Source organism: Carassius gibelio, chromosome B6, assembly GCF_023724105.1.
Source record: "Carassius gibelio isolate Cgi1373 ecotype wild population from Czech Republic chromosome B6, carGib1.2-hapl.c, whole genome shotgun sequence".
Taxonomy (NCBI): Eukaryota; Metazoa; Chordata; class Actinopteri; order Cypriniformes; family Cyprinidae; genus Carassius; species Carassius gibelio.
Genome location: NC_068401.1, coordinates 11,100,014 through 11,113,613, shown reverse-complemented (window position 1 = coordinate 11,113,613; position 13,600 = coordinate 11,100,014). Strand labels below are relative to the sequence as shown.

The window sequence follows — 13,600 nt, the reverse complement described above, 5'->3', positions numbered from 1 at the left end:
ATCTAAAACGGTTTACACTGCAAAAATGGATTATCATGCACAGCCGACAGAAAACAAGACACGAGCCATTATGACAGCGACAAAGTTTATGACTGCTTTAATTTGATATTCCATTTATGCAGAGCTAAAGCTTTTGCTGCTAAGCAAGCACCAAATATAGTTAATCTATGATGGTTATTGGAATATTTCCATCCCTCCACAGGGAATAATTACACTATCATCTGTTCTGAAATCTGTATGCTTTCTTTTTTTCGCTGTGTCACAAGAAATATAATGCAGATCCGTCTTTGGTAAATGGTTGAAGAAAACACATCTGTTAAAAAGTATCGAGGGAAAAAACGTTCATTTGATTGCTTTCAATAAACCGCTGCAGAAAAACCCAATGAGTTCATCTGTGATAATCTGATGTATGTGTAATCAACAGCCGCTACTAAAAGCCTGTAGCGCTGCTTTAGCGGTCACCTCCAGGATCCATGAACACCTGAGGATTCGGACTGGGTCAAATATAAACCTACTCATGTGGTGGTTAGGGGTTGATGTTCCCTAGGAGATTCTTTATGAAGACTTTCAATCCAATACAATGACAACGATCTCTAATGTCAAAGAATAACATCGCAATGGGGAAAAAATAAAATAGTACCACAAATTTTCTAAATAGGCAAAAATGGGAAGAAATTGAGAGACTAAGAAGCAGAGTCGATATGTGAACAAATAATACAGCAATCTATAACGTACACTGCTATTATAGTACAGATAACCTTATTATATTTCATTGGATTACAGCATGCCTGTGGAATATAAGACTACTGGTGGAGGATGGTTATTAAATAACCTTATAATTATACAGGTGCTACAGCTAAAATACAGATCTCCATATTTTCTGAAATGTCACAGCAGATGCCTTGGATTTTATACAACAGCTGTCTTCAGTTCAGATTTTTTTCCTACTTCATTGTGGGGAATAACAATATCAGAAAAGGTTTTGCTCTGATTCTATTTCTCTATGCCAGTGTTAATCCATTGTTATGGTGGCTGCCAAATGTTTTTCATCTGAGAGTTCATACAGAGGGTAGGTATATAACACTAACTGTAAGAAACTTCTATGAGAAATGATTCTATGAGATTTATGTGTCACACAGATTTGTGTTGCATTGCCAGACTTTTGACAACCAGTAGAAAGCCTTTTCCACTTTACAGCTTCCTCTGCACATGCAAACTTCCAACCTAGACTTTTCTGTCCATCCACATATAAAAGTACACCTTTTTTCCCCACTACTGTTCAAGTTTGGGGTTTCTTTGCTTTGTTTTTGAAAGAAATCTCTCATGCTCACAAATGAATGTATGACTGAATGTATTTCAAACCCAGTAATTAGTTTGTACTCAAAAGTAGTTTCAAGGCAACAAATTGTGAAAAAGTGAGCCAATCAAACTGGAACAGCCAGCTCTTACTATTTTCATGTACAAAACGCATCAGACAGTCAATGAACAAGGCGAGTTGGAAATCTGAGGCTGAGATGATCAAGACGCCTACTAGTCAAGAAACACATCACCAGAAAGTTTGCATAGTCTCAAAGTGTGCATCGACTTTACAAAGCAGATAAGCTGACTGTCATCCTGAGCAGAAACTTTGAGAAAAGTTGATTCCTACATGTATCCTTTCTAAACATCAAAAAACTTCTTATCTGGAACGTCAAGCGAAGATGAAAATGTGCTGAGGTCTGAGGTGTCTGATAGTCCAGGATGGATGTTCTACACTTGAAAGCAATGCATTTGAAAGTGGATTACATCTAACAACAAACTAATCCACCTCGGCCTGAGAAAGTCTGCACATCTTGCATAAAAAATTAAATATGCTGAAAAGTACAATGCAAGTCTTTCTTTCAAGCACACGGTTACTATGCTGGTCTTTTTGATAATTGGTGAAACAATTCAGGAGTCTAACAGCGCTGCATATTCATTACACAAGGAACAAACGTAAAGACCTGAATGTAAATAAGGATTGTTTGTTTGATATTCCAGTCAGACACAGAACGACACACATCGAAACACACTCAGCAGCATGTGAAATACAAGCAGCTCGGGAGCAAAATGCTATAACTCATGTCTGTAGACTAGACACATTGCCTCTCCTGAACCTGTGCAGTATGTCCAGCTTTCTGAATATGAGAAGTGTCTGTTGTATTCTAGTGAGAGCACTGAGCCCTTGAGGGTAAACGAAGGTAAAAGAGCAATGTTCAGCTCACAGCTGGGCTGACTGAGATTTGCTAGCGGCCACACAAATGCCCTCATTGCTTTTCTGCTCAGGGCTTTCTGCAAGGCAGATTGCTGCCTCCTGTTTATTGACTTTTTTTTTTTTTTTTTTTCGGAGACGTCCTTGACATTGTTTGAGACGTATAGAGGGAGTCATTGCAATGTTACAAATTTGCTTTCTTGCTGCTGGGTTTCTCAGACAAGAACTTTTTTGTGACAGCATCGAGAAGCACATTATGAAATGTAAAAATGATAATTTGATTGCAAAAGTAACTACGGTACTTTCACAGCAAATGCAAAAACATTTTTATTTCATATATATTTTACAAACAAAAGAGGTGGCACATATTGGCTACCTCTGAATTTTAATTAAAACAAATAATCTGAAATTAAAATAAAACAAAAGTCTAAATGTAAGAACAATTTATTAATTTTGTTTGATAAAAAGGTCTCACCCTTTAAAAACAGACAAATAAAACTAAGGTTTAAAACTAAGAATCATTTACATTTATTCAGCAGCTACTTTTATGCAAAGCAGCTTACAAATGATGAATAACAAGTCAATAACTCAAGAAGTGCTCGCAAGAACTAATTTCAAAAATAGTCTAGAATACTACAAGCTAGAACGGAGGGATTTAAGAAATATTCAAAGATTAGAAGTTTATCATTAAGTCAGCAGTTAATAACTTAACAGATGAGCTATCACTCATTTCTCATTTCATCGCCCAAATAGAATTCGAAAGATAATTCCACAATTAAAAATTAAATTTATGCATTTAGCAGATGCTTTAATCCAAAGTGATTTACAGTGCATTGAGGCTATCAATTTTTACCTATCATGTGTTCACAGGGAATCGAACCCCCAACCTTGCACTTGATAACGCAATGCTCTACCAATTGAGCTACAGGAACGCATTAAATAATTAGAATTAATCTATTCATTATTAATTTTGTTTGATAAAATGGGTGCCTCACTGTTAATAAGGAAAAGAAAGAAAGAAAGATTTAATAATAATTTTGTTTTATCTCTGCTTGGATTATACCACCTTTTTTCATTTACGGGAACCTGCCATTGTTCACCAAACTCACAACAACTCTCTTCTTCTTAAACTCAGTGAACCAGAAGGATAAAAATGGGAGGTTTACAAAATAACACGCATATAATACATAGAGAGGCTTGGACAGCTCTTGTTGAATTAAACATTAAACACTTAACAACCAGAGTCAGTGCTTCTCAATATGAAGGAAAAAATAAATAAATACATGACACCATAGCCTACTCTTAAGACCGTGTCAAAGAAATGCTTAAAATGTGATAAAACACCCTTACTATGATATAAAATTAAAGTAGATTTCACTTGTAGTCTACCCGCCTTATTAATAAGAAAAATCAAAAGTGCAGCTCTTTAATCTTTCTTGAGGATTTGTTTCCCTCGAGCTTTTCAAAGTTGAGTAGCCCTGAGGACAGGAACATGACATTGGGGACTAGAATACAATGCTGAAGGATTTTAACAAACACAGTGAGGATGTAAGTGAGCACGGTTACCTTTCTCACTAACATGACAGTCTTGAGACAATAATGTTTGAAAAGTCAGAAGAGAAAACCGTTTGCATTGTTATAGTTATAACACTAAAAGTTGCCTGAAGGTACAGGCACACCCTAGACAATAATACAGCTTCAAAAAGATCAGACAAAACTAGTGTGTGTCTATTAAAACACAGTCCACATGGATTTCCTCCATTGAGATGTCAGGATTTAAAGAGTATAGAACAATGACCTGAAACATCAAACAATCTCAAATAACCACTTTTTACAGCAAGTTTATAAAGGATCCTATTCCCACTGTGAAGGTTTATTCAGCACCTCGAGAAATACAGAATGGCATTAAATATCATGGGCTGGGATGGCTGTCATACACAGTCTGAAGGAGAATCAAAAGAGGTCCAAGCTGTTAAATAGCTAACTAACACTAAAGATGATTAAGTGCCACCATAAAGCTGTTGGCTTTTATTGTCTTCCACGCATTCAAACTAATGTTAAATGTCACTGTAACACATTAGCATATGGATAGAAGTGAATGAACTAATCATGCATTGAATAATTGTGCATCCTTTGGAAACACGACCTAAATTTATGACTGAATGAATTATAAAGACAAAAGGGCTTTGTTATAATCTCTGAAAGTTCACTGAGAGTGAAATGTCAAAGCTTTATCAGCATTTAGACTACACATCTCAGCATAATCGAAGTTGCTCAGTTGAAATTCATTTGTAGTTTGCTTTTTTTAGGCATCCATTGTTAACTAGCAGAGACGATTTAATATCTGTTTGGTTCCATACGGTTAACAGTGTTGGCACAGAAAGTGCAAAGGCTGTTTTCTGTATGAAGACTAAATCAACAGTAAGAAAGGTGTTTATTTTCTTTCTAACTGTCCATCTCTTCTTTTCTATTTCATTCTTTGTTTGCTGGAGAAAAAGCATTTTACGGCTTTTCCGTTTCATTCGTGACACTGCAATGCACTTGCGTGCCAGAATACAATCATTTCAAAGATGACATTTAAAAATAATAAACACAAACTGCACAAATAAATATTATTCTATAAGATTTGTGTTTAAACACTTAAAAAGGAACTAACTTTTCTAGGTATATGAGTTCATCTCCCAAGAACTCATGCATTGCAAACATCAAAGTGATAAAACTAAACTGGCTGCAAAGGCTCTTGACGCAGAAAGCTTTTCCTTTTCCGAGTCTGTTCTTTTATGTCTCCTCTCATCTGCGATGAAATGAATGTGTTTAGAGGGAAAACAAAGGAAAATGATGCTAATTAAGGCAAAGTAAGGCAAATCTACAATCTACAGCACCACGGCAAAATAAATTGTGTCTAAGAGCTGTGAGCTTGCTGTCTGATTCAAATATGATGGAAGAGGAAGACTGGTAGCAACATTGAGCATAAAACCCTAAATAAAAGTTACTTATTCAGTTACTAAACAAAAGTTATTAATAACAAAAACAGAAAAATAGACGAGTAAAAAGAGTGCAAGACAAGTATTTGCAGTTAAAAAGTATAACAATTTCTCCCCTTTTTTTAACAAAATCTTTTTTTATGAACAGACCCTTATTTTCAGATTTTATCTGGAATAGGAAAACACCTTGGATGCGTAAATATATACTGCAAAGACATGATTCATGAGGTGGACTGTCTCTCCCAAATTTTCAACAATACTATTAGGCTTCTAATATAAAATGTATGTTGTACCGAGTTTAACCCTTCTTACAGTCCAGCATGGCTGTTTTTAGAAAAAGCTTCTTATAAATCTGCATTATCTGATTGACTTTGTACAAAGATTCTGCTTTCTGACCAAGTGTCTAGACATTAGCTGAGGCCCCGTTTACAATAGTGTGTTTTGATTTTAAAACAGCGTTTTAGAATGAAAACGATCCTCGTCTACACTGGCGTTTCCGCTGTGTTTCAGAAACGATCTCCGTTTACACTACACAACCTAAAATGCATGTGACGTGACCATTCATGCAGGTACAGGTATGAGTAGGTAGATTCCCTATTAATTAGATCGTGGACGCGTCTACGTGCTTGAAAACAAAGCACATGATTTTATTATTTATACGGTCATCAAAGATACGCAGAGCGAATGTGGGCAGCCAAACCTTCGTTTTTCAAAAATCTCGGTTTACACTGAAACGCAAACCAAGAGTATTTAAATGGGGTCTGCATTAATTAAAAAAATGTCCGTTTTTGAGGGTCGAAAATGCCGGAATAGTGTAAACGATTGGCGTAACCGTAGCAAAAGTGAAGCGCTTTAAAACAAAAATGCACTAGTGTAAACAGGGCCTGAATCCAGCTGACCTATCGGTAAGCCCCTCCCCTTGAAATGAGCCAATGACAGTTGAGTATCAGTTTCACAGGGTGCAGAACTCTCTCATGTTTAGGTTTCAGCGCCATAGAGAAACATTGGAAGAGCCGAAGCTTTCACTGGTTTAATGGTGTTTATGCTACAAAAATGGAAGAGGCAATGTAATTTATTTTATTCCATTTCCTAAATACAACCAAAATAGAGCAAAATGTCCCTAAGCTTTCAACCCCAATCACAATGAAGACAAAGTCTTTAATTTTCTGGTTGTCATACTCTCATTAAGTTACTCTTTTCATCTGGTCAAGCAGAATGTTAATGTCATCTTGTGCTTCAGAAGGTATCTCTGGCTAAAACTAGCTAACAATAGTGTTAAAGTTAGTGAGTCCCTGCTAATGCACAAACCTAAATAGAGAACTGTTTTCATATCATGTACTCTGCAAATCCTCCAATCTCTAGTCCCACCGAGCACAGACATTAAGAAGCACATCAAACATCGCTCTGGCTGCTCTAAAGTGCCTAACCACCAACCTGGTGCAAACAGCTATACATTGGGGAGGATTTTCTAAAATTAAGCACTAGGGCAAAAGTAAAGCTGCCTCTTACACGGATACATGGGCTGAACTCAGTTCATCGTGAATTATCCAGAGAAACTGACATTGCTTTGAAACACATTTTGGGCTAGCATTTCAGGCCTGAGGGCTCTTGAGAGCGCGTCTCCATACCACCATTCCCCAAAATCCCATCTCCAAACACTTTTCACATGAACTGTCTCCTCTGGATAGACACTACTTCCCCAAAAATGAAGAAACAGGGCTATATTTACACACAGTCTTCGCACTTTTAGTCCGAGTTGTCCAGCTCCTCGGGGGTCTGGCTGGTTTTAGAGTTATTCTACCTGCATCCTGGAGATATATGGGCCCTGTAACTAAAGGGAACTAATTTGTAGTAGAAACTTGGCTGTTTGCCTGGCAGATTGTCTGATATGGTCAGAGCTACACAGCACCTCATTTCTCTATATTTCAGCCTCTGCTATGAAATTCCCACAGCAGTAGGCTGCCACAGAGTTTCCAGACTGTGGTACTGAGGTCTGACATTGGGTAAAGTTCAGAAGTTGAGGAGGACTAATTGCTTTCATTAGTTATTCAGTGACCGTTTTGTGCAGAAATCCTCTAAAGCACACTGCAGTCTCTTATAAAACGGGATGCAACCACTTGTGCACACCAAGAGTCCGTGAACCATTCATTACTAAAGCTCAGAGAGGAACACCACTCAAACAGCCACAGAAACTCCAAACTTCTAATTTTATTAGAAAGCATCTGCCAATTTCCAAAAACAATATGGTGGGGTGAGACCGAGATTTGCTGCTCTAATTAACTGCCTGCAGGATAGGAAACACAATAAACATGGTAATTTGTTCTACTCTGCATATTAAACAAGCAAGCACACAAACATACAACAGAATTCCTATTTGTAAATGTTAGTTTAAACTGATGTAAAGCCAACCATCCCACATTTAATGGGTATAATACATAAAAGATCAAACTATTATATTAATTAGTTAGGTTGATTATGGCAAAAGAAAAAGAGGGGGGAAAATATGATTTTCAAAATGGTTCTAAAATGAATCAATTAAATACAATTAGATAATGATATTAACAAAATAAAAAAAAAACATTAATATATAAATAAATAAATAAAAAAACTCATTTCTCCGTCTTCCAATTTGTATTAGCAGTTATAATAAAGTGACATGGTCATGTTCAAAATGTGGATTAAAAATGCACTTTAAAATGATAAGGTCACATTCCTAAGTGAAAACACCAGCCAAAATAAAATCTGTACGTGGATGAATATAATTTTAGAAGGGACAAAAAGATTAGTATTCTGCTCACTAACTAATATCCATTGACTCAGACTTGGGGCGCATGACCTCAATATAGACCAAGAGCCTTTCAGAAAGCCATTACAAACATTCCCTCATATTTGACTGACTTATCAATTCTACAAATAGATCTCCAACCATGAATCAGGTAAGGTTTCTCTTGAAAGCATGCACTGGGATTTTAAAACAATTCAACTACTGAAAAGAAATGAACATCTAATAATTAGCTAGGTTAAAAAAAAATGTTATTCCATTATAAGCTGATGTCGGTATATCGGTGGACTCGAAAGGCACATGGAGTTGACAGAGCACAAGCACAATTGACTGCAGGCCTACCAAACAGCTCTGACACTTGTACCAGCCCTACAAAAACAGCATGAGCTCCTACACAATCAGTCAATTTCCGCTCCACAAGTCCTTGAGGATGGCATGGGTATCCCTGTTCTGCAGAGTACAAGAATCTAAAATGATCTGCTTATGTAGGAGTATGACAGCATGCTCTCAGAGGCTTTTTTCAGGAAGACATTTGCTGAAATGATAAATTTAAATCTCCTGCCAAAAGTGCTAAATGTACACATGTATGATTCAGTTATACAAATGACATTTCTTTGAAAACCAGAGTGAGACAAGAATTGTTTTTTTTTTAAGATCAAACAACCTCTTCGATTACATTCACAATGTTGGCGTCTGGAACTGGCAACCGTATTTACTGGTAATATTATACTGTCCCATTCACGCAACAACAGGCAGAAAAGGATAAAATACTGCCTGTATGATCAAGAAACCAAAGTCAGTGACTTGAATAATGTCTGTTACCATGGTAGCAGTAACAGATGTCAACAGAAAATGTCAGTGGGTGTGTCATACCACACATATCACCTAAACTTGTGAATAAAGTTTGTTTGTGACTCCGGTCAATTTAAGCTAGTCAGAAATAGTTGTAAAAAAGCTGGCAAATAACTATTTTACATAAAAGAATACAATTCTACATTTATACTATTTTGCCTACAAATAAAAATACTGAAAATACAAATCAATAAATGTTTTTGAGGCATCATAGCATTATAAAATGTAGGCTACAGAATGAAAAATTAACATGCATTGAGATTTGCTAGAGATGGAACTGAACAGCTTTACGAAATAGTTAATTTATATAAATAAAAAAAACTGAAGTGCTACATGACAGCAAAGGTAAATGTATAAATGAAAAAAAAAAAAACAATCAATCGATCAACAAAAAAAAATATCAATTTAAATAAATAAAATATAATAATGATTTTAAAAAAACATACAGTGTTCAACTGAATATATTAAACAAACAAGACAAGCGTGGTCTAATGGTTAGAGTTGGACCTGTAACCCGAAGGTCGCAGGTTCGAGTCTCGGTCTAAAACAGCACTCTCTTCCTCCCTCAACACCCATGGCTCCCCGGATGCTGGATCTATAGCTGCCCACTGCTCCGGGTGTGTGTTCACGGTGTGTTCACTTCTCACTGCTGTGTGTGTGCACTTGGATGGGTTAAATGCAGAGCACCAATTCCGAATTTGGGTTACCATACTTGGCAAATGTCACAACTTTCACTTTTTTTCACTTTCACTTTTAGCCATAGTCTTTTTACATGGAATCAAGACGGGTATGAATTTCTCAAATATAAAGCCCAAAACGAAGAAAATCTTAAGATTTCAGTATCTGGAATATAGTCTTAAAAAGGAAGAAATCATTATGGGACTCTTTTAAAAATATGAGTAGCAGCTGACGCTCATGGAAACAATGAGATCCGAGTTTATCTAGGAGCCACACTTTTGTTAACCACACAACCACCAAACCTCATTGCAAAATTTCCATTTGGGTCAAAAACTTTGAAACCAAATTAAATAAGGACACGGTACCTCTGAGGCTGGCATGGACGCTTTTCTCTGGCACAGACTAAAAGTTTCTGACTGGCATATAAATCATGGAACAATCATCTGAGACAACCCAAACATTTCTGACATTGTAATTTCCTGAGGACAGGACTGTCTTATCAGTCTCAGACATGATTCCAGGCTCATCGCCCCAGACACTGATGCAACAAACCCACAAAATTATGCCAGAGCGGAAAGATAAACAGGCATCAGTGAGGTAGAACAAATAAGCTATATGGACAACAGAAAGCCTGCATTCAATGGAATGAATACTCGTATTGCTATTTTAGGATGACTCAAATCCTAAGGCCAACTCTATTAGAATGCATGTCATTTGGATGATCCAGATGGTGAAACTTATCCATAGAAATGAATCCGATGCAATGCAACCGATACTCCAGTACCTTGTTTGTTACTTTCCTCTCCTCAGCACTAAACTGTCATTACCATGATGATTCTCTTGAAGAATGTCTCATCTAGTCAGGGTCACAGTATCGTTACCTAATCCTTTGCAGCACAGCGGATTTCACACTACAAGATTATGCTAATGGTCTTACAGCTACATCTGGACCCCGGGCTGAACACAGCCGCGAGCATAAAACAAACCTAATCTGCAAAAACAATAAATACATGCTGAATAACCCTCGATTACTCAAGATAATTAGAAGATAGAGCGCAAATATGTGTGTGTAAAAGCTGATACACAGCATTTTAGCAAACCAATTCAAGAGCTCGACATTATAGAAGATTGTGGTTAATTATTGATATGGATTGAATAATTAAGTGGTGGGCAAGCGAGCTGCAGCTGGATACCTTTTTGTCCTTGGTGACATCTTCCTCTTTCTTGGCTGCATCCAGGTCAGTGACTCCGCGGTTGAACTCGTCCATTGTGCTGTCGGGGAGGGGAAGCTCCTCTGCATCAATGTCTGTCTCATCTGCAGCCGGCTTTTCGGCCCCTGTGAGCTCCCGCCCTTTGAAGAGAAACAATTCATCTCGCTAAATATTTATTTTAGAGATGGAAAGCATGATATAAGGATTAAAGGAAAAATTTATACAAATAAAAAATTAAGCATGAGCCTTTTTATAGGTTTATGCCATCATGCATGAACATGGAAACTAGAGTGTAAAGGGACTAACTTTTTGTTAGTGTTGCCTTTATTCACACACAGGTATATACACAAATGGATTTATTCTGACCAAACACTGACGTTGACTGTGTTAACTGTGGATCCCGTGTGGGACAGTGGTGCTACTGATATGGGGCCCCATGTATGTTTTGACCACACCTTCACTTGGTCTGTACAGCAGTTCTGTATTTCTGGAAATGGATAGTTGACATGACATGGAAAGCAGCGACAGCCGTGTCCTGTGGTGCGACATGCTATACTACATGTAAAACTATTCTGAACAACATTCTTGTACTGTAATTAGAGATCATGCATCGGATTTATTAAATAATTCAGCGACTTAATGGAATATTTATATTTAGAAAAATGAATGTCTCACAGTAATAAATTGCAAAAAATATATATAAAATAAATAAAGATAAACAAATTTTATATATATATATATATATATATATATATATATATATATATATATAAATTAGATAATTAAAATCAAATCAATAACTTTATTGTCATTAAATTCAAATACAATTTGGAGGAACTATATTTATTTTAGTCTGACAGTTTGATCCAGATCATAAACTCTGTATTGTGTTACAGAGTTAAAAAAGGAAATAGACTGAGGTCAGAGGAATTTACTCTACACTTAAAACACATGTACAGTAAAGAGTTCACACAAACCTTCACAGATCTACTGGCTAAAAGGACGATGAATTGTTCGCATCTGGCAAGATGCAAAAAATAAATAAAACAACAACAAAAAAAAAACCAATTCATATTCCTATGTAGAGTATATTGCAAATTGACCTAGACGTTTTATTTTTCCCCATTTGTCTAATATCAAATTTTAACTAACAATGTCATGTGAATATTTAAGTTAGTTTATAGTATATTCAATTACAGAATATACTTGATCATTAGGTAACTTGACATGGCAAAAAGTTGCTAAAATGTGTTTAAATCTCCAACCACTTTATTTTTCTCTTGCACATCTACAATAAAGTTAAAATCAATAGAAAACTTGTTTACTTTGAATTTCTTTTTTGTATCTTAGCTGCATCAAAAACATCTCATGCTGGCATAAATACACTCAAGCAACTTTATATTAAGTGGACTACCATGTACTTACATTCAAATTAATAGTTTGTTAGTGCTTATTGAGTATATACTGTACTTGTTTTTACATTGTACATTACGGCATGTATCTACATCTGTAATTAGTTTCTGTAACTACATTTATAATTACAATGTTGACCCATCCCTTACAATTAAACCCAGCCTTAAACCTACACATACTGTACCACCAAACCGGTCCCTAACCTTACCTGTATCCCACTCAACAGCAGGAAAAGTGCTTTGCAATACAAAAAGAAAACAATAGGTGCATTGCACTTATTTTTTTTATGCAAGTACACAGTATTCAAAACTACCTTATATAAAGTGGGAATGACATTTTTTTTTACTTCATAAAGGCTATAAAGCACTATACTTATTTGTTGGCAGCTTTTGCAGTAATTTAAGCAGTTACGCAGTTGTTTGGCTCTGAAGTGTCAGCTCTCAGACCGGTTTGCGGTTTCCCTATGGAAAGGGGTTATTAAGGTCTCCCTGTCCTATCAGTGGGACAGCAGTGGAGCTGTTAAACACAGTGAGCCCCATCCATGTGACACTGCAGCGTGTTGGTGCTGGGGAATCCTGTGCGGATTAGATGCAGCGCGTGGGTGAATGAGAGCTCATTTGCATTTGAAAAGAAAACCTGTCCAGAGGGAGCTGTGGGAGGATGATCAGCCTGAACCCCTGGCCCATGCACAATAAGATCTGCCCCTCAGACACAAGCAATCATAGGTGCTGTTCCATGCTGCCTATCAAAGCTCCCAGCTCACAAAGAATTACTCTAACGCACTGCGCTGGATCGCACTAAAATACCTCAAACAACCGCATGGATTTTCCCTTTGCTAACTCAAAGTGTGTCAGGAATCAGCAAGAACATCACTCATCTGTAATCCCATCACACCAAGTTCAAGGGGCAAAAAGAGACAATCAATTAAAGGGAGTCTTGTTCTGAAAGATGACTACACTGACTTCAAGTATGACAAAGAAGTGGAAAGAAAAGAGGATACAGTTCATTAAAGTACCTGCTAGTCCAGAATCTGTGCATGTCTTGTCAGCGTCACCATCTTCCTGGCCATCTGCGTTTTGCTGGGTGTGTTGCAGGCTAAGTTTATGACAGACCTCAAATGCCTGGCCCACCGTCCGCACTATCCGCATGGCTTGGCTCTACAGAGAAATGAAAGAAAGCTTAGTATTATTAATGCACTGAAATCAAAGTACCTTATAATCTAGTCAAAATAACCTGACTGCAGTTTGATGTAGATTAATTGGAATGCACAATGAAAAAAATTATGTTTTTGCAAATGAACTCTTCATATATTGCATATATGTGTTATAGTTGGATATATGGACAGTTTGTGTATATAATATATAGTGTATATGCTACAGACAGAAAGACAGTGTATAAGCAAATAATGAATAAACAAATAACTAAGCAAATTAATGAATGAAAGACAGGC

At 36.7% G+C, this 13,600-nt stretch overlaps 1 protein-coding gene across 1 annotated transcript in view; it reads right to left on the bottom strand.

Annotated features, from left to right (window-relative positions):
* LOC127959818 (carboxyl-terminal PDZ ligand of neuronal nitric oxide synthase protein) overlaps positions 1-13,307 on the bottom strand; it is a gene marked incomplete at its 5' end in the record, with an annotated part of 40,335 nt that extends 27,028 nt beyond the window's left edge. Inside the window, 2 exon segments of the mRNA XM_052559204.1 lie at positions 10,720-10,877; positions 13,166-13,307. Of these exon segments, the coding sequence (XP_052415164.1) occupies positions 10,720-10,877; positions 13,166-13,307 (300 nt within the window).
* Between the last annotated feature and the right edge of the window lie 293 nt (positions 13,308-13,600).